Raw genomic sequence first — 20,328 nt, forward strand, 5'->3', positions numbered from 1 at the left:
CTCTGTTTAAATGCAAAATATGCTCCCCTCTGCTTGGACATCCCTTGCTTTGTAACAAACTGAAGTGCAGGAAGGATCTATTGCTGGGGCCTCTGCTGTGCTGGTGAGCACAGGAACAAGAGCAGGTGAGACAGAACCCAATTAGGCCCATATAGGTCTTCAGATGCATCCTTTTAGCATTAAGAATTCTTTAATTCACTGCCTTTGGCTTATGGGCTTTAAAAAGTGACCCTGAGGAAAAAGAAGATAATATTAGAAAATATTCATGTCTGGGTTTACACTGGATCATTCTTTTCTGTGTTTTGTTCTTTGGTGATAGCACTTTGCTTTGAGGCTGAATTTGATAAATGGAAGAAAAGGGAAAAGCCTTTTGTAGGACTTCTGTGCTGGGAGCTGCTTGGCTGCTGAGGCATGTGGAGGTGTTCAGGGGGAAACAAACAGTGTGCTCTTTGACACCAGATCCGGCCGTTCAGCAGCCAGGACAAGCCACAAGTGCTACAAGTGTGCCAGGCTGGAGTTGTAGAAAACAATAAACACTGTGTTGGAAAAAGGCCCAGGAAAACTCTTCACTTGGGGGCATAATTGCTTCCTATTGCAATCGAAGCTGCAGTGCAGTCCTGGGGAATAAAGGCCTGGGTGGAATGCTACCCAGCACTGGTGTTCACATGGGCTGCTCATGGAACATGGCCTTGCTGCACCTGAGGGCAGGTTAGGGTCTTGTGACCAACTCTGGGTTAGTGGAAAAATGTTTATAAGGAACATTATCAGTGTTGTTTGGGACAATGAAATATTTGCCTATGATCTGCACTTTCAAACTAGAATTAACAGCCCTACTTTATACTAATGTTTGACATTGGTCCCCACCAAATTTCCATTTTCATTGCAGCTGAAGGTATAAAGGAAATTTCACATTAGTACAATATCTTGTGGAACTGGATGGTGCTTTCTGAGTAGTGACTATTTTTTTGTTTTTTACCATTTTAGGGATTTTCTGCCACGAGGTTCTGGAATTGTAACAAGACGACCATTGGTCTTGCAACTCATCACTGCCAAAACAGGTAACTTCTTTCTCTTTTTGGCTCACTGCCTGGACAAAGTGCTGATGTACTTCAGCAGGAGGGGAAAAAAACCCAAAACATTGTGAAGAAAGGTGCAACTAGACTGTCTGGTCTAGCTAATCTCATTGGCCTGCCTAGGAAAACACTAAAATCTAAATCACAGAGCACACAGTAAATTTAATCCAAGATCAAAGTTGAAGCAGTGGAGAAACATTATTACATACAAAGTGTTTTACAAATTAGCTTGGATTTAATAATTTTGATGAGCTTTAGAGTTGTATTAGTTAACACATCGTAATTGGTGTACTTCTGCCTTTAACTCTTGCTCCAGTGCACACAGATTTAATTCCACACAGCTTGTTTTCATGACTTGTCTTTTTTGGTTGGGCTCACTGCACTAAGTAGAGCAGAAGGTAGACGGGGGGTGAAGGAGGTTTCTGCATATTTGTCTGGTCAAAACCACAAATACAGTGTGTGTATAACTGAGCTCTGTGACATGCTGAGATCTTTCCCCAGAATTCATCACTCTGCATTCTTTCAAGGGGCATTTTATCTGCTCTTAGGTACCTCAGTTCCCCAGCATACATCAAAGCAGCTGTGGTTTTCCATCATTCAGATTTGGGTGGTTTTGTTGGTGCTTCTAAACCAATGCAAGCAATAAAATCACTGCTTTACTATTGCCTTAAAATAGTAAACAAATGAAATTACATCCAAAACAACATCTAAAAATAAGAAGTGCTCTTTAAATTATGCAACATGATAAACTGGGGAAGAAACCAGATGCTTGTAGAACTTGTACTGTTCTGTTTTTGTGTGCATTTTTTCCTTAAAGGCCCTCTTGAAGGTGTGCTTAGGTTCTCTTTTTTTCTAAATTAGTGCTTTTCAAGTGCACATCATACTTTCATTTAGGCCTCTAGGTTTTTTTATAGGTAACTTGTGAAGTAGCTCTTTATTTTAACTTCAGGAACACAACAAAAACTTTAAAACTTATGGAGAATTGAGCTTCAGCACAATTTCATGTTTCCTGGTTGTCAAGACCTACTTCTCCCTTTGGGAAATGTTGTGTATTTCTTGTTTGGGATTAGATGCCAAGACTTCTAAAATGCAAGTTTTAATTATTTTGTTACTTTCTTTAAACTTTGTTCCACTGTTGTTTCTAGTGGTGAAATTCCAACTAACTTTATCTTTTAAGCCACCATTACCTTTCTGAATTAATTAAAGATAAAAGGAAAAGAAAGAAAACTTCTTAGAGAAGCAGAGTGTTCTTTTACAGGAAGCAGATGCTGGACTGATTTTTATCAAGTCCATAATTATCTAAAATATTATAGAAAGTAATGAGAGGACTGTATCGTGTTCTTGCTGCTGTGGCATTCTAAACTGATCTCTAATCCCAGCATCTTTCCTGACTCTTTTTAAAGAGCTTTTATTAATGTTATACTGTTCCTTGGGAGGGGACACGTTCTATATAGGCATTCTGTGATGACTGCAAGATATTTTAGCAACATTTTGAAACTGGCTGAAATCTTTTTGGGTTATCAGTTTGATTGACAGATTAATTTAAAGCTTCATTTAACTGAGTCATTGCAGTGGGGGATCAAGTTTGGGAGCTGAGGTGTTTGTGCACACTCGACTAAGAGGAAAATTTGTCCACTTGTTGGTAGGGTTGGAAATGGCATGGAAGGGTGCAGGAGGAGATGGTTGTGAGTACTTACCAGCAGTCCTTCAACATCTGAAAGATCTGACACATAAAAAGCTTTTACTGCTGTGAATATGCAAATAGTAACATGAATCAATTCAATACTAGGAAATTTATGTCATGAGATGTGGAGTATTTTTATTATTTTTTAAATTTTGTTTACTTCCTCTTTTTATAAAAATTCCGTGTAATTAGTACAGAGCTATTTTGTAGTATCCTGTGATCTCCTTCAATCACTATCATCTTTTGGTGGGAACAGTACAATTCCTAGATGGCTTTATGCCATTTGCACTTCTACAGCCATGCAAATACTGTACTCTGCTCAAATCTTTGAGGCAAACAAAAAGCTTTAGTGAAATACTGAAACTGAAAAGTTAGTCCTTTGTAGTCGTGACTATTTTTTCCTTTGAACCTGATAATGTGACAAGTACTTAGTAGCTAAGGATGTTGAAATATGGATGTTAAAAATAATTTACAATGAAGGACTCTGACTGTTCTTGACTATCCTATTTTGAGTCTCTTTTGGGACTGCCCAGCTGCATTTCAAGTGACATTGAAAATCTGGCTCATATCCAATAAATTACTGTACTGGCTAGAGGATAGGAAAAGCAAACCACAACTCCATCCTGTAAAGATTTTCAGTCTTCATGGTTGCATTTTTCTTGCAATGAGAGGCTGATATTCATTACTTATCCCAAAGCAGGCCATTGGCAGTCCTGTAGGAGGGGTCACAATTTTTCAATTTAATTAATCTCATCTATTTAATTCATTTGATCCCATTCTATTGAAGAAAAATAGCATATATGATGTCTTGCTGGAAGAGAGAAATAAATCAAATAAACATGCATTTGCTCTGTAGTAAATAGACCTAAATTCTGGTAAAGCAGCTTTGTTTCCCACCATGAAGTCACAACTGAAAAAATAAAAAGTTCCCTTCTTCTGCCAAGCATGCTCAGCAGTCCAAGTGCAGCTTGACATTTTGCTCTCTTATCACTGGACCCTGGGCAGGTCCACAGCATTGTGAAAGTCCAGTGTCAGGTTGAAGGAGACAACTTGCTGCTGATCTTTTTAGGAGCTCAGAGTAGAAAATGGTTTTGGAGAAAATTTGGGGAGCTGCACTTCAGTGAGTTGTTAGAAGGCAGAGGTGTGGACACAGGTGGGGGAGGTTGGCTGATGGGCAGCTCCAGGTTTTCCAAGGCAGCTGGGTTAAATCAGCTTAGCCATTTAGAGGATGGAGAGGGAGGAGTTCCACGTGCTCTCTTCCTGGGTGAGAAGCTGAGTGGAAGGACAGTTATTTTGTCAGTCTGATGTCTAAATTCAGGCAAAAGGCACACTGGCTCCTCCAGTATTTGACTGCTGCTGCCTAGAACACAGGGAACTCATTTTTTCTCACTGGGCAGCATTTGTTTCTAGTGCTAAACTGTAATATGTCAGCTTTTACCAAGGAGTGTAGAGTGCTACTCTCTCACTTCCTTACTCATGATTCCTTCTCAGAAGGAGGGATGTATTACATATTCCTGGAGTTGTGCTTTTAGAGGGGTTTTTCCCAGTGTGTCTCAGGATGTGTGTGTTGGCACAGAGCTGACCTGGGACAAGGCTTTTCAGACCACATTAGTGTTTGGTAGCCTTGAAGCAAGATAATTGAATTCTGCTGAAGGTACATTATCATGGAGTCATTAAGCTTGGAAAAGACCTTCAAGGTTTGTGTCATTGAGCTCCCACAACCATTAAAACATCTCCTGCAGTGCCACATCCAAACTCTTATTGAACACCTCCAGGGATGGTGACTCCAGCACCTCCCTGGGCAGCCTATCCCAATGCTTCCCCACTCTTCCAGTAAAGAAATTTTTCCTAGAAAGGTGGCACAGTGCTAATGGGGAGGGACTGGGTACTTTGCAGGGAGGAGAGGAAGAGGGTGGCTGCTGTTTTCTGGCTCCCACTCTTTGTCAGCTGTTCATTCAGATGACAAACAGGGATGCTGCAGAGTCCCCTGAAGATCTGAGAGGTGCATACCATCCTGAGACAATGAAAAACCCTTCACCTGAATAGGGTTGATACATGTGGATAACACTGCCAGTCTGAAACCTGAATTTAAGCAGTTGCAGAAGCTACAAATCTTCCTTTCTGCTGTCTTTGTGTCTGTACTGGTAACAGTGACGGGAGTAACCTCAGAAGGGCTCGAAGCAAGGGGCTGGGGCTCTAATTCACAATCTGCTCCTTATTCCAGGAATGTAAACAGTATCTATTTGAATCCTTCAGGTTGTTCCAGAGGTGACATGCTGAAGCTAAAAGCAGAAAATCATATCCAGTCAAGCTGGCTTTTTAACCCTTTCTTGTTGTAGGCTGGTTTTCATCTGTGCAATCATATCTATGGCACATGCTCATATAAAATACTCTCCTGTTATCCCTGGTGACATGCTTTGGGCATGCACATCTGAAGAATACTGCGGGCGTGAAAGTGGGTGTCTAAGTCTGTAAGTCTGTGAAATATTATATGCTATGTACTATTTTTTACAGAGTATGCTGAATTTCTACACTGCAAAGGGAGGAAATTTACTGATTTTGATGAAGTTCGTCAGGAAATTGAAGTAGAAACAGATAGAATAACAGGAGTGAACAAAGGCATTTCTTCAATTCCTATTAATTTAAGGATATATTCTCCACATGGTAGGTAAAGGCATTCTACTTTATATTTCTGTCATGTAACATTATGTGACTCTGCCTGTCTAGTCAGCTTCTTTTGTATGTGTTTGTATATCTTGATCAGAAGTCCTCTGGGATATAAAAATTTGTGAGACTGAGTTTAACCAAAAGTGGACCTGTATCTGTCAGAATCCTCAATTTTTAATGTGTTTCATAACCACTCTATGGTGGGGAGTTGTTGGCACTAGAGCTGGGCAGAACTCAAACTCTCTGTCCTGTTTAATATTCTCATGATTTAAAAATGTTGTCACTCTGCATCAGGATGAAAGCAGCCTCCATTGCCATACATACCCATTGCCACAGAATGAGATCAGGTTTGTGACCACCTGAGGAACCCTGAACATACTTCAGTCTCTGGGTCCTTGAGAGATTGGGCAGATGTAGTTGCCAAGCCACTCTCCATGGTATTTGAGAAGTCCTGCTGAAGTCAGGCAGGATCCCTGGTCACTGGAAGAAGGGATATTTTACACCCATTTTAAAAAAGGGTAGGAAGGGGAACCCTGGGAACTACCAACTTGTCAGCCTCACCTCTGTGCCTGGGAAGATCAAGGAGCAGATTCTCCTAAAAGGACTGATAAAGTACATAGAAGAGAGGAGGGTGATCCAAGACAGTCAGCACAGCTTCACTAAGGGCAAATCCTGCCTGAGGAACCTAGTGACTTCCTGGGATAGTGAAACAAGGGACAACCTAGGGATGTGATCTGTCTGGACTTTTTCTTAACAAGTTACAGAGTAAACCAAAACAAAATGATGTAAAAACCTCAAACCAACACCATCCCCCCAAACCCCTCAACAACAACCACTGACAGTATCTCTGTAAAACTTGGGGGTTTCTGTGACTAAAATCTGGCTGCAGCCATATTGTGCAGCCCTCCTAAGACATGTCTGGTGTGCTGACCAGTTTGTGCTCCTGTGTTTGCTGTGCAGTGCTGAGCCTGACTCTTATTGATCTGCCGGGAATCACCAAAGTGCCCGTAGGGGATCAGCCTCCAGATATTGAGCAGCAGATCAGAGAGATGATCATGCAGTTCATTGCTCGAGAAAACTGCCTGATCTTGGCTGTGACTCCAGCTAACACTGACCTGGCCAACTCAGATGCACTGAAGTTAGCTAAAGAAGTGGACCCCCAAGGTAAGTGTGTTTGAAAGTAAGCACAGCTTGTTCTCAAGTGGAATGACATAATTGGAAGTATTAAAGCAACTCTTGTGTGAAATAGACTTGATGATCTATAATGTAGATCTGTGTGTATATATTCTCATATAGGCTTTAAAATCACAAGAACTGTTAGCTCAGTATCACTCAGGTAATGATGCTGCAAATGCATTTTGAAACTTTTGCCTTGATCTCTTATAAGCAAGTGGGACCCTGGCTATCTAGAAATTGGGTTTGTGCCTAGTTAATGGACCATGGTGCTGATGAGATTTCTAGATCATAAATTTTCTACAGTCATACCATAGGCATGCTGAGCCTTGCTAAGCAGATCTGTGGAACACATTTCAGCCCTGACAATGATGCTCCCTTTTTTTACAGCCATACCATAACTTGCAGGTGTAGCTGGTGTTGTGGGGTATAAGGTTTGAGCACGTCGTGCATCTGTTGTTTTATAACTGGAAAATGTAATTGGTTTTCCTCAATATAAATGGTTTTTCACTCTCTTTCTCCTCCTGCCTCCTCCCCAATCAGGCCTTAGAACCATTGGTGTGATCACAAAATTGGATCTGATGGATGAAGGAACAGATGCAAGAGAAATTCTAGAAAACAAACTACTGCCTCTCCGTAGAGGTGAGAATATTCATATTCTGTGAAGTCCAGGAGGTGCTTTGGATAAGGGTGGTGTCTGGGAGTCCTGGAGGTGAACCAAAGGTTACGATGGACTTGATGAGTTCCTGGCACTTCTTGTTATCTCTTCAGAAAAGATAAAAAGGGGCTGTGCTAAAAATATCTGGCACGTAAACTGGTTTCTTTTCTGGACCTGGAAAATACTCTGCATGTTCCAGAGGAAGCAAGAAATGTCAGCACAGGTTTTTTAGCCATTTTTGTCTTCTCTGTCAGGTTCCTGTTGCTTGTAACAAACAAAACTTTATTTCTTTGCAGATGACAGAAGCAAGCGGTAGAGTTTTGGTAATGTCACTGTAAACCAAGTTTTGACCCCTTCCAGGAATTTTCCACGTGCTTGTTCTGACAGCTGCTGCCACTGTTGCTCATACTGTTAACTCATCAAGAATATTAATTAGGAGTTAACTCACACTGTTAATTCATCAAGAATTTTGATTGTAATTATAATTTAGTGATGAAACCACCATCTCCTCCTATGCATCATGTTGGTCCAGCAAACAAGAATAATTTTTTCCTCTATTTTGATACTATCATAATTTATCTCTGTAGACCTGTGTGTCTGTGTGTGTTGATTTTGTTTTGGGGTTTTGTTTGTTTATTTTTGAAGTGGTTTCTTTGGGTTACACCAACATTTTCAGATATTTCTATATTTGAATTGGTAATTTAAAAGGAAGTGTATCAGTTATACATAAACAGGAAGAACAATTTAGACACTGTCAAGGTTATTACAGTCCTGAAATGCCTAAAAGGCAAAGTTTTCCTTGAACTGAGGCAGCCTGGTTCTATTTTCATAGGAATACAGTAATTCAGGTAATAGCTGCATTGTTTTTCTGTTGTTTTAGGTTATATTGGTGTTGTAAACAGGAGCCAGAAGGACATTGATGGGAAGAAGGACATCAAGGCAGCTCTTCTGGCTGAACGGAAATTCTTTCTTTCTCACCCAGCATACAGGCACATGGCAGATAGAATGGGAACACCCTATCTCCAAAAAGTTCTAAACCAGGTAAAAACTGAAGCCTTTGTGGTAAAAGGCAGCTTTTATAGTGAGAGGACCAATATAAAATCTTCATAAAATGTTGGTCAGGGAACCTCACTTGTGTTTTCCTGCTTTTAACCTTTTTATTTTTCACAATGTAATAAAAAAAGCTGTATGTTATATGTAGCACATGAAAACTCCCTGTGAGTTGTAGTTTCTGGCTTTCCACTGACAGTTCTGGACTCCCCCATTTTCTTGAGTACTGAACAACAAAAATGAGATTTGTGTAGACTTGTCTCCCTTCCTGACAATATATCATCCTATTCCTTAATAATGACATTTCTTCCAGTTTAACAGGATTTTTAATATTCAGATTTGGAAGTTGGGGTAAAAAAAAAAAAACAAGTTTAACAATCATATCCTGAGGGTTCACTGCACATCTGTACTTTAACCTCAAAAATCTACACTTAATTGCAGATTTTTATAGAAACTGTATACTGTTTTGTCCATTTTGGACAGCAGCAGGAAAGAGGTAGAAGACTCCAGTGTCTGGCCTGCTTAATTTCTTAGTACAGTGGCTTTGCAGCTGTAACTTGTCAGCCAGGTTGTTCCATGCTCTGGACTCACTCAGAAAGAATGCCAGGGCCATGCTGTCTGTGCTTCAGAACAAAGTCTTCAGCAGGATGCAAGAACTTGTTTATATCCTTCAATTTTTGTCTATGTTTAGGATGTTTTGCCTCTTTTTACATATTTAAAGTTCATTCCATGTATCTTAGTTTTACAACTGAACCATGTGCTGCTTATACCTTAGGATCTGCCTTACTCTTTGTACCATTAACTTTTTTGTGAGCTTTTTTGTAAATTTACCTATCTGGGTGTGACCTGTTGGTCTTATGCTGCCATTTCTGTGTGTGAAGTATTATATATGAGAAAATCTACTTCAGTTCCATCCCTAAGAAGGTCCCTTAAATTTAGGGACCTGTCAGTGTTTGTGGTTTCAGGTGTTATTTCAGTATCTCTGCACCACAAGGTGGTGCTCCAGGGAAACGCCGGCTTTGCATTTTGTGCCTTTCAGTCTGCTGACTAACTTGCATTTTGGGTTTATATATTTTGTTATATGACAAATTTATAGCTTGTCTGATTGGGGCTGTGAAGGTTTGCAGCATAGTGTAAGAAGTCCACTGTGATTGAAATCAAGGAACAGATGCAATGCATTAGAAACTTATGGCACAGGTAAAACATCAGTTGTGCTGTATAAACACAGGTATATAAAACTTATTTATGCTAAAACAGGTGAAGTAAGTTAAACGCTGATTTGGTAAGCCTTTTCCTACTCTCCTTCCATTTATTTTCCAGTATTTTTAGGTATATTTTCAGAAATGAAAACTGATAGTCTTGTGTAGTAGAACTCAAGATAGATTTTTCAGACAAAAATCAAGAATTTAACGATCATTAGTATGACAAAAATCTCTTCCCCTTAGGATGCTTTGAACAAGTGAGTAGCAATCATGTGGAGGTGATTTTTCCCACTCATGGGAGAGTGCCAAGGAGGTACTCTGCATGTCTGTGCTTCCTTTTATCTCTGTTCTCAGTGAACTGTGGATGCTCAGAATCTCTCCTTGGCCCACTTTATCTTGTGGCTGTAAAGTGATGGAGTCTGGGCAAGCATATAGGCAACTGGGAGACACCCTTAAGGAAACCAGCAGATCAGGAGCTGGGGCATCAGTGCTGAGGGGTGAGAGGTCATTTCAAGTTACATAGGGAAGGTGTGTAAGTTCTTCATGTGTAACTAAACAAATATATAGTGACAGGGCTTGGGGAGCCAGAGAACAAAGGAATTTTTAAATCCTCCTTATAATGTGTATGTAAAAGTGCTCTTTAACAGACTCTACTGTTCACAGATGAAAAGAAACTACACTGTTAAGCTACTGAAATGCTTGGCAGCCAAAAGGACATGGTTGTTCTCTTGCTTTCATCTTTAAGCAGTATAAAAGGATTCTTATTTGCTTTTTAGCAACTTACCAATCATATCCGGGATACCCTGCCTGCCTTTAGGAGCAAACTCCAGAGCCAGCTGCTTTCTATAGAGCATGAAGTAGAAGTTTACAAAAACTTCAGACCAGAAGATCCAACCAGAAAAACAAAAGCCCTCTTGCAGTGAGTGTCTAGTTTTTGGTCTGCTTTTCCACTCTGTACATGTTTGGTTTGATTTTTGTTTTTCTATATTTCTTAAGGATTAAAATTGGAAGATTAGGATGTAAACTTCAAGATTAGGATAGAGTTAGGGGTACAATATGCAGACTCCAAATAATTCTGTGCTTCATATTCCAGAACACTTTAATTACTCTACAATTGTCATGGTCCCCATTGAGCTTTGCAGTCTCTAACAGCATCTAAATATGCGTGTGCTTTTCCAGTCAAATACACTAAGTATTACAACCTATACATCAGGAGTGTTATTTGCTTATCCTACTAAAAATACTATTACTTTATCCTAAAAAGCTATTTAAAAGAAAAATTATCTAATAATGGTAGGATTTACAATGTTGTGATCATTGATAAAGCACAAATGCAACCTGGTACCCAGCTGTATTTTTAGGTGACTTAAATTTAGTAAATTATATTTTAGAAAATAATACTAAACTTGTGAAGAAAGAAAACTATACTGAGGTGTAGTCTATAAGAAAGGAGTGCAGGGGGGTGTGTGTAGGTATGGATTTTATGGGTTGGCAGCATGGGTGAATGAATTATTATTATAAATACTTTTGTAAATTCCTAAACATGTTTTAATAAGCACGAGTAGTCACACAGTTCTGAAGTCAGAGTTGGTAGTTGGCATGCTTAAATGCTTCTGTCTGGGTTGTTTATTTTTCTCCCCTCCCTTTGAAATACAGGATGGTTCAACAGTTTTCAGTGGATTTTGAAAAAAGGATTGAAGGATCAGGAGACCAGGTTGATACACTAGAGCTTTCAGGAGGTGCCAAAATCAATCGTATTTTCCATGAGCGTTTTCCTTTTGAACTAGTGAAGGTATTTACCCATCTTGCTGCTATGCTGTGTCTTTTATTTATCTATTCTTATCTCCATACTGATAGTAGTCAAGCCAAGATAAGATCTGACTGAAAGGACATGCTCTTAATTGTGGGACGTGAAGTTATAATTGAGACATTTGGCTTCATTTCTAGGTTTGGATACAAAGACCTGCTAAGAATTCAGAAGTGAAGGAGTTAAAATAGAATTGTAGTCCCAGTTCTTGCTCTTTTCCATCCTCTTTATCGTTTTCTCACAAATCACATCTTCCTTCTGGTTCTATTGGGCAGGCAAGAAACGACAGTTGGTAAATCTGTGTTCAAGTAGCCAGTACTTATTAAAATTGGAGTCATGGAAAATAGCTTTTTTTCTGTGTTTTCTGCTTCGTGTACTCTGTGCATTAAACCAAACAATATGATCTCATACTTTTGTTCCTCCAGATGGAATTCAATGAGAAAGAGCTCAGGAGAGAGATAAGTTATGCCATCAAGAATATCCATGGTATCAGGCAAGTGCTCCTCTGTTTCTAAGCTCTGTGACATAAGAGGGACACACTGCAGACACACAGACTGTTGATTGCTACACTCCATCACTAACCTGCAGCTCCCAGTAGCTGACATTTTTTCCTTCCATTCTTTTACATTTCTGTTTTTCGGGTGGTTATTTTAGTTGGTTTGCCCAAAGAGATTTAATTTACCTGGAAATGCTGGAAAACTCTTTTGCAGGGAAAATCGATGACTTTTTGGTTTTTTCTGGTGGTGTCTGCAGTTCTGTAAGCATTCCTGAAAAGTCCTAAGTCATAGAGGGGAAAACCTTGTGTCTTGTTATGGAAAAAACCTTAAAGCTTGTGTTGCAGCAGACTCCCTGCTCTATCTTACTCTTTTTTATGCTCAACCAGTTCTTGGAATGAATGATTTACAAGTCAGCTGAGGCTTCATTTTGTGGATATCTCTGCATTATATTATTGGGCTTGGGAAGAGGATGTATTTGTTGGGTTTTTGTTCTTTGTTTTAATGATGTAACTATCTTGCTTTGGAATTTTGGAGGGACAATTTATCAGAGGCCTACCTGTTGTTAATTCATTTGATAATAGAATAGATTCCAGAAAGCTTGGGTTCTCTTGTGGTTTTGAGTTTTTTCTTGTTTGGTTGGTGGTTTTTTTTCCCTTCCTCCTGCACACTTGTGAGTAGACAATATCTTTCAAAAGTATTCCTTACAGGTTTTGATGTTCTTGGTGTTTAAGAGTGTTTGTTGTCCTTAAGAGTTCTCACAGTCATCTTCAAGTACTGGTGCATCTTTCTGCTTTTATATTCTTACAACTGACACTGGGTTTTAAAGAAAGAAGCAAATTCAGTTCTGTTGAAGTCTGTGTGTAGGGATTGTTATTACTTGTAAGCCTCTGAAAAGGAAGATATGAAGAGTTTGGTAGAAAAATCTTCGTTGCATGATGTTTTTATTACTATCTTACATCCTATTTTATGTCCACAGAACAGGTTTGTTCACTCCAGATATGGCATTTGAAGCCATTGTTAAAAAACAGATAGTCAAGCTGAAAGGACCTTGCTTAAAAAGTGTGGATCTGGTGATGCAGGAGTTGATCAATACTGTAAAGAAGTGCACTAAAAAGGTAACTTGCAGATAGATCTGGTAATGGAAGTAAAATATAGTGGTATAGTAGATTTTATAAAGCCCATGTTGCATTTTACAGTATTAATATTTACAGTATATTTCTGATCTAGTTACTTGATGCATGGAATAAGACTTTCAAGTAATTACAACTTCTGCAAAACTCTCAAAACAATGCAATGCTGGAAATGTTCATTTTTTGGTTCCTTTGCTTTTAATATATATATATATATATACACATATATGCATCTTATGGAAGTTTCTTGAGTCAAGGGTTGCCCTCAGTTTCCTCTTTAAAATTATGTTTTCATTGGTACTGAAAATGGAATGCAGGCAGCAGTTCCATGGATGTGTAAATCAGCAAAAAAACTGTACTTGAAACTTTTCTTTTCCAGTGTTAATTAGAGGAGGAAAAAGTGAAAATTTTCTAGAGCAAAGACCTCAAATGTATTCTGAGACATCTATCAAGGAAGGAAAAAAATCTGTAAATACAGTGACTCACTTGTCTGGAGCATTGACAACAGTTCCTGATTTCCAGTTCTCTTTTTTTCCCCATCATTCTGTGATAATTTAGAAAACCCCATAGCCTGTTGTAGACTTCTTGGCTGACTGGCCTCAGTTTTCCTGCCTCACCTTCTGTTCCTCAGCCTTTTCCCACCATTTCAGAGCAGGATTTCCTGGTAGTAGAGAGTACAGGATGTAAGCACAGGTATGCTGAAGTTGTTGACAAATATCCTGTCACATTCTTTGTGTTTCGGTTTTTTGGTTTTTTTGGTTTTTTTTCCCCAAAGGATCCCTACCTTAAAACAGGAAAGGATGACAATCTTTTTGACAAAGATGAGAGAGAAGCAGATTCACTGCAATATTTTGAGTGGAGCATTGAGGGTTTTTTCACTTTTGTCAAAGTTTGGAAGACATGTCACTTGAATTAATTGTGCAGATTCTTTTCCCAGTGCTATTGACCAAATTTACTGTTATGCTTTGCTGTTTACATTTTCAAGTTATCATTATTGAGATGTAAAGATGTTGCCACAAGGTGGAGCCTTCAGAAAACAAGAAGCTTGGGAATTATTTCAAGTGCCACTCTATACAGTAGGAGAGGCATAGAGAAACCTCACCCCAAGGTGAATAGACTGTGGTTCACATGACCAAAATGTCTTTTCCTCGATGTTTAAAGGAATAAAAGCCCCAGAACCAAGCCAAAGGTTTAGGTCCACCCAGTTTTTTCTGGAAAATGACCACTAATAGCAAGTAAGGTGTGCTTTGTAGTGTAGTTTATTAGCCCAAGCATTTATAGTAATCACTTGCTTCCAGACAGGAAAGATGGAAGCTTCTGTGTTTGTGTTCTACTGAAACCATCCTGCAGGTGTAAATTTCTATTAATTTTGCTTTTCAGTTGGCAACTTATCCAAGGTTGTGTGAGGAAACAGAAAGAATTGTTGCCAACCACATTCGTGAAAGAGAAGAGAAGACTAAGGATCAGGTGAGAAAAAACAGGAGATCTGGCAGTTTGGGGGAATGTGTGGAGGAGGAAGATTCTTATGTACAGAGTACAATAAGACAATGAAATATTTTTCTTCCTCTTTTTTTTTTTCCTCTTCTTTTGGTCTTTTTTTCCCTTCCATCAGGCTGCATATTTTAGAATGAGAGAAATTCTATATCTACCATTGAGTTTTGCTAAGAGGACACTAGAAGTGTTAGAGAAAACCTAATCTGAGGCTTTAAGATTAGGATTGGTGGTTTAAAGTAGCATTGGCTTTGTTCCTGTGCCACAGTGTGTCATCTTCATAGCTGGGTCACAACAGATGCTTGTGGGAAATCAATTAATGATTACACAAATACATACAGAAACACCCAGCCTTTTGTTTCTTCTTTTTTTTTTTTTTTTAACATACTCATTCCAATTCTAATTAGAGTGAGGCCAGCAAGCAATTGTACTGGGAGGTTTGTGGGAGTGACAAGTTTTCCTCCAAATTAAAAAAGAGAAAAAAAAAGCACAAAACATCAGGGTAACTTGTTTAGGTCATTCATCACCCAGCTAAGCACTCTGAATCTAGGAAACTTCAAAGCTTAGGTTACATGTGAGAAAATCCACTGGAAGTGGAAACAGGAATTATGGTCTGGAGAGTGCAGACAGTGACAACTGAAAAATCTGGGGAGGGAGGGCTAGGCAGAACTCCTAAGTTGTTGTTCTGGCCTCCTGGCTCTTTAGTTCTGTCTCTCTGCAAGCTAGTACAACATGTCCTGCTTTCTTTTCTTTAATCTGTGCTGTGAATATAATCTTAAAAATAATTTTAAAAATTTCATTTAGGCTTGGAGTTGCAGGGAGTTCTAGTTAGCACACTCAGTTACTTAAACACTTGGAAGAAGGTACATGTTACTTAGAATAATTGAGTCTTTTCTTATTATTCTGTTCTTCGTGTGCACATACTTGGCAATTCCCCAGAAAAGAAGTACAAAATGCCAACTTTCTGTAGATGCCAAGAATTGGTCAAGTAGGTTATTGTCACATTCACATAATTATTTTTGCTGTTAGCAGTTGTCATTAATAAATCTAAACACTAGTGGGGATATTTTCAGAGGTAAGAGCTAGACCCAAATCCCTGCTATCTTTAGCTCTGCGTGGGGCACCTAATATTATCTTCAACTTGTGCAGAATTTGGGAGTGATGGTTTGTTACAAACATTTGCACAGTGGAGTACGGAAATAACTCTGTACACTTTGAGGAGATCAAGTGCTACCATTTGGGTTTCCTCCTTGCTCCCTGCTCATGCATGAAAGTCTGAAAACATGGGGGGAAAATGCAGTCTTATGAATGCTGAAGAAGTTGTTCAAGGATAGGAGTGAGTATTCTCTTATTTCTTATTAAATTCATTGCTTATCAAGTTAGATTATCAAGTTCGAATCAAATGCCAGCTCTGGGCTATTGAAGGACTGGCAAGTGATAAGTACACAAGCCATTCATTCTGTTATTTCAGTGACTACCCCATCTCTCAAGCCAGATGTGTGCCCTTGAATGGCTGTCTTGTCCCTGGACTGTTTGTTTTCTGGGCCACAGGAGTAGCTTACCTATCCCTTCTTTGTGTAGTATCTAAAGAAAATTCAGGTGTGCTGATTTTAGGGTTTGGGTTCTGGGTTCCTGGCTGACTTGGCTGGAATGCTTGAATAGAATTTTGCTTAACTTGCAAAATGGAGAGCTAGAATCTCTGTTACGTGTTATTATACTCTCTCTGGTCGTGTTTGCTTGGTCTTAATGAAGTGGGCTAAGGGCCAAGATAGAGAAAACAGGGCCTGTCAGGAAAAAATAGGAAGGGGGAATAGCTCTTCCATAGCCTAGTTTATTAAATGAACACACAAGCAGAAGAGGTTGGATTTTAAAAATATTGTTGCTTTTGGCTTGAACAGTTGTGAGAGTGCAATATGCAGTCATGCAGAAAACTCCAAAGGTCTGCTCTTTTCTTCCTGCTTTTTCCTCAATTTTTCTCCTTCAGCTTACCCACCCTTTTTTGCTCTCCTGTCTCTCTGGCAGGTGCTGCTCTTGATTGACATCCAGGTTTCCTACATCAACACCAACCACGAAGACTTCATTGGCTTTGCAAAGTATGTATATAGAGACATTGTCAGGATTTTTTCTGTTTGTTTTACTAAGTTCAAAACCTCCTGAAGAGTGACAGTGAAGATGCAAGGTACAGAGTCTCAGTCATGCAGGAGGGTACTCTGTCTCAGTGTTGAACTGTCTCCCTCTTGTAGGAGATTCTTTAGCCCAGTTTGGTCTCACTGAACCTGAATTTTATCTTGCATCTTAAAAAGAAGCCTTGGTGAGCCAGTGCCCTTACTGTATGTGTTTTAGCACCACAGAAATGTCCTATTGGTGGTCTCTACATTGTGTCTAATGCATATTTTGGGAGCTGTGACTCTGTGTGAAACAGTTTCCTTCAGAGTAATGGATGTCTCAGAATTGTGTGTGCCTGCTGCTTGGCTGGAGAGAAGAATAGTAGCAGAATGCCCTGCAGGGCCTGCTTTGCCCCTCTCCTCACTTCATTGAAAAGGCTGTGAGAATATTTTCCAGAATGTTCTCCCTCAGCTTCCAGCAATTTGTGCCTTGGGGACTTCATACCAACTTTTTGATACTAGTAAAAACATTAAAGATGTCTTCACTCTTTGAAGAATAAGTGTTCCTTCTGTTCAGACTCATGCTGATTTTGCCATAACAGGGTTTGGAAGTACCACAGGTTTCATCCAAGTGGGAAGCTGGCAACCAAGTTTGGCACCACAGGATGTGTTATGCTGTGGCCTTTTCTGTTTAGCACTGAGAAGGAAGGTCTAGAGCTTCAGCAGTATTGCTTGAAGTTTCAAAACAGGGAGTTCTGTGGGGAGAAGGCAAAGCCAGGCTCTGTTTATGTGTTTGGTTTGAACAACTTTCTCTAGAAGTGTTTGCTGGTCCTTGATACCTTTATCAGTTCTCTTGACAAATGACAGGATGCTGTAGGAATGGTAAGTGGCCTTCCAGAGGTCAAGATAACAACCTGCCTGTTATTTACTTCTCTTCATCCTTTTCTGGCAGGAAAAAGCCTGCTAAAAACACTCCATTCACGGTGTGTTTGGTGACCTGGGGAAGTCACATTGCCCAACCTCCTGCTTCAGAGGAGGGTAGATGCTGAGTTCAGACCAGGTTATTCAGGGCTTTGTTCAATCAGATCTGGAAGACTTTCAAAAATTGGAGATTCTCCAACCTCTATCTGCAGCCGTTCCAATGCTTGTCTCTCCTTAGTGTGAAAAGACTTTTCCTTGTGTCAAGTCAGACCCTTCCATGGTTTATTGTCTTGAATTCTGAAGTGCCTGGTATATCTGGAGCTATTTCTTTGTCTCTCCTCTGGAACAGTCCTGCTCATGGATGATGATGCTGGGGCTTGTTCCGAAGAATGAGAGCAGAAGGCAGCTCAGACTACCTGGCAGCAGTGCAGGGCCTAAGGCAGGTGCAGTGTGATGTGGATTGACTTGAGAAGGATTTAAAAATGCCACTAAAAGCTTAGAATGTTAATTTTTGGCTCATTCAGCAGAATGAGAGGCAAAATACCAGGACTGGGGTTGATACCAGTAGATGTAACTCAGACATAGCTATGTGCTTCAATCTACATAAAGAGTAATTTCTATTTAGAACAGTTGCTGGACTAGTTCTAAAAGGCATGGATTCCTAATTGGATACTAGTGGTCTAATTAGCTTTCCTAAGGTGATAAAAAGAAGTTTAAAAACAACAAACAAAAGAAAAACCCAAAAGCGTGGTAATTATGTTTGCTAGAGCCACCTCATCTGTGTTTCTCAAATGACAGATCAGAATTGGTGAGGAGTTTGGTGCTCCAGCAATTCTTTGCAACAGCAGCTGTGCCCAAACCAGTTGTGGTATTGGCCCATAGTCTGTGATGCAAGCACAGTTTCTTTTCTTAATCTTTCTGAGCAGTGTTTGTTGCTTATATAATTTGGATGCTTTTTTCTCCAGTTAATCAATGCTTGGTGAAATGGTATAATCTAATCCAAGCAAAACTTCCTGTTAGCAGTGGCCCCTCTGGTGGTGGAGTAGCTAAAGCCTGCTCACTGAACACTTTTCTTTCTCTTTCCAGCAATATTTTAATTTTGTGGCTTCACACAAACCACCATGTGATGCAAATGCTTTTAGAGTTAATGGAAACTTGCATGTTTTTGAGAGAGGAGTGGTGTTTTGTTTCAAAACCTGGGATTACCAGAATTAAAGAGCTGAGCAAAATATTTTGAATATGGTTTAATTTCAAATACACTCTATTCTTGTATGACTGCAGCTTTTTGAATCAACTTTGTGACTGCTTTATCCATGGGTTATATTTACACCCTCAAAGTGCATATAAATATTAGAATAATATCCAAAACAAACTGTCAAGACAAAGATTTTAAGGAGCCTCCAGCAGGGGAGGATTTTGTTGTGCTGCCCTAAGTAAAAGAAATGACTTGCTTTTTGTCTCTTCTGAATATTTATAGAGGCTGATGTTTCCAGAGTTACCCACATGAGCTATAATTCCTCTGTGCTCTTAGTAACCTTTACCAGCCCTAGTAGGATGTTGTTACAAAGGAGGTGATTAGTAAGAGCTGTCTGCTGTGTGTCCCATCTGTCCTAAGCTGGAGGAAAAAGTGCTTGGAATATGCACACATATGCAGTGATTTTGCTGTCTTTCTTTGTTACCCTGGGTGTCTGAACTGCAGTCAGAAGTAGCTGTTCCTGCTGGAAATCTGGTCCTTGGTAACTGCCTCAGTTCCAAGCTCTTCACTGTAACTCTTTTCCTCTGCTTCCCTTAGTGCCCAACAAAGAAGCAGTCAGGTTAACAAAAGTGCAGTGGGAAATCAGGTAGGCACCTAACAGAGAATGGATAATGGCATGTGCAAGTTAATCCAAGCTGCTTGGTTTCTTGGCTGTCTTTATTTACTCTAAATGTATAATTTTCCTTTTCTGCTTCAACCATTAAATGTTGGTCATCATCACATTCTCGTACTGAATTTTTCAGAGCCACTCGACTTCCATTGTTAGCATCATTTATTAATATTTTTGCTACTGCTTGCACTGCTGCTTAGTGTCTCCCCTCCCTTGCCTTTTGGTGTGTTGAATCTTTCATGTTTTGCATCAATCTATTTTGTCTTTAACTGGAAACTTGTGAATTTCAGAGTCCCAAACCACTGGTGAGTACTGGTGTGCTTTGGCACAGTTGTGTTGCTGTTTCTTAAGTAGTCACAGTTGAACAACAGTGAAGGTCAATTCAGCAAGCAAGAGGAGATTTACCTTCACCTCTTCTGAAAAGTTTCAGTTGACTGTGTACCATAGGCCTCTCTCAGAGTAAACAAAGAATAACTGGTTCTGATCTCAGGTTAATTAGCATTTTCACTGATACCCATTAATGAAATTGTTTGTTTCTTTTTATTATGCAAGAATATGTGATTGATTCTGCAAGGTGCTAAATGCTCCTGAGCTTGGCTTCTTTCTTTGCTTTTGTTGGGCCAGGGGTGCTCAGTACTGTACAGGATCAGTCCTTTTTTTTTTTTTTCATATGATGTGAAAATAATGAAAATGCTTCAACTTCGAGGGGTTTGCAAAGTCTAAAACAGAAAAAAAAAATGTTACCTTGACATATGGAAATGGCACATGCTTGAAATGGAAATCAAAGTTGTGGTAAAAACAAGACAGTGAAATTTTGTAGTAAATAATTGCCTGTATTGAATGTCTTCCTGATGTTTTGTTTCATGGTACAATCTGGCCAAACAATCCTCAGGAGAGGTCAAGGTTTTCAAATGTGATCCCTGAGTTTAGATCCTTCAGGTGAGAAACCTGACATTTCAGAAAGATGTTTATTTGGCTGCTAGAGATGAGTTCTTTTAAAAAAAG

At 39.5% G+C, this 20,328-nt stretch overlaps 1 protein-coding gene across 1 annotated transcript in view; it reads left to right on the forward strand.

The window, feature by feature from the left end:
• Positions 1-20,328, forward strand: part of DNM3 (dynamin 3) — a 141,775-nt gene that overhangs the window by 10,870 nt on the left and 110,577 nt on the right. The window contains exons 2-13 of the mRNA XM_071751467.1: positions 985-1,058; positions 5,272-5,421; positions 6,385-6,588; positions 7,141-7,239; positions 8,136-8,296; positions 10,284-10,426; positions 11,164-11,299; positions 11,740-11,807; positions 12,788-12,926; positions 14,322-14,408; positions 16,455-16,525; positions 19,251-19,299. Of these exons, the coding sequence (XP_071607568.1) occupies positions 985-1,058; positions 5,272-5,421; positions 6,385-6,588; positions 7,141-7,239; positions 8,136-8,296; positions 10,284-10,426; positions 11,164-11,299; positions 11,740-11,807; positions 12,788-12,926; positions 14,322-14,408; positions 16,455-16,525; positions 19,251-19,299 (1,381 nt within the window). The remainder of the gene's footprint in view (positions 1-984; positions 1,059-5,271; positions 5,422-6,384; positions 6,589-7,140; positions 7,240-8,135; positions 8,297-10,283; positions 10,427-11,163; positions 11,300-11,739; positions 11,808-12,787; positions 12,927-14,321; positions 14,409-16,454; positions 16,526-19,250; positions 19,300-20,328) is intronic.

This window comes from Heliangelus exortis, chromosome 8, assembly GCF_036169615.1.
Source record: "Heliangelus exortis chromosome 8, bHelExo1.hap1, whole genome shotgun sequence".
Taxonomy (NCBI): Eukaryota; Metazoa; Chordata; class Aves; order Apodiformes; family Trochilidae; genus Heliangelus; species Heliangelus exortis.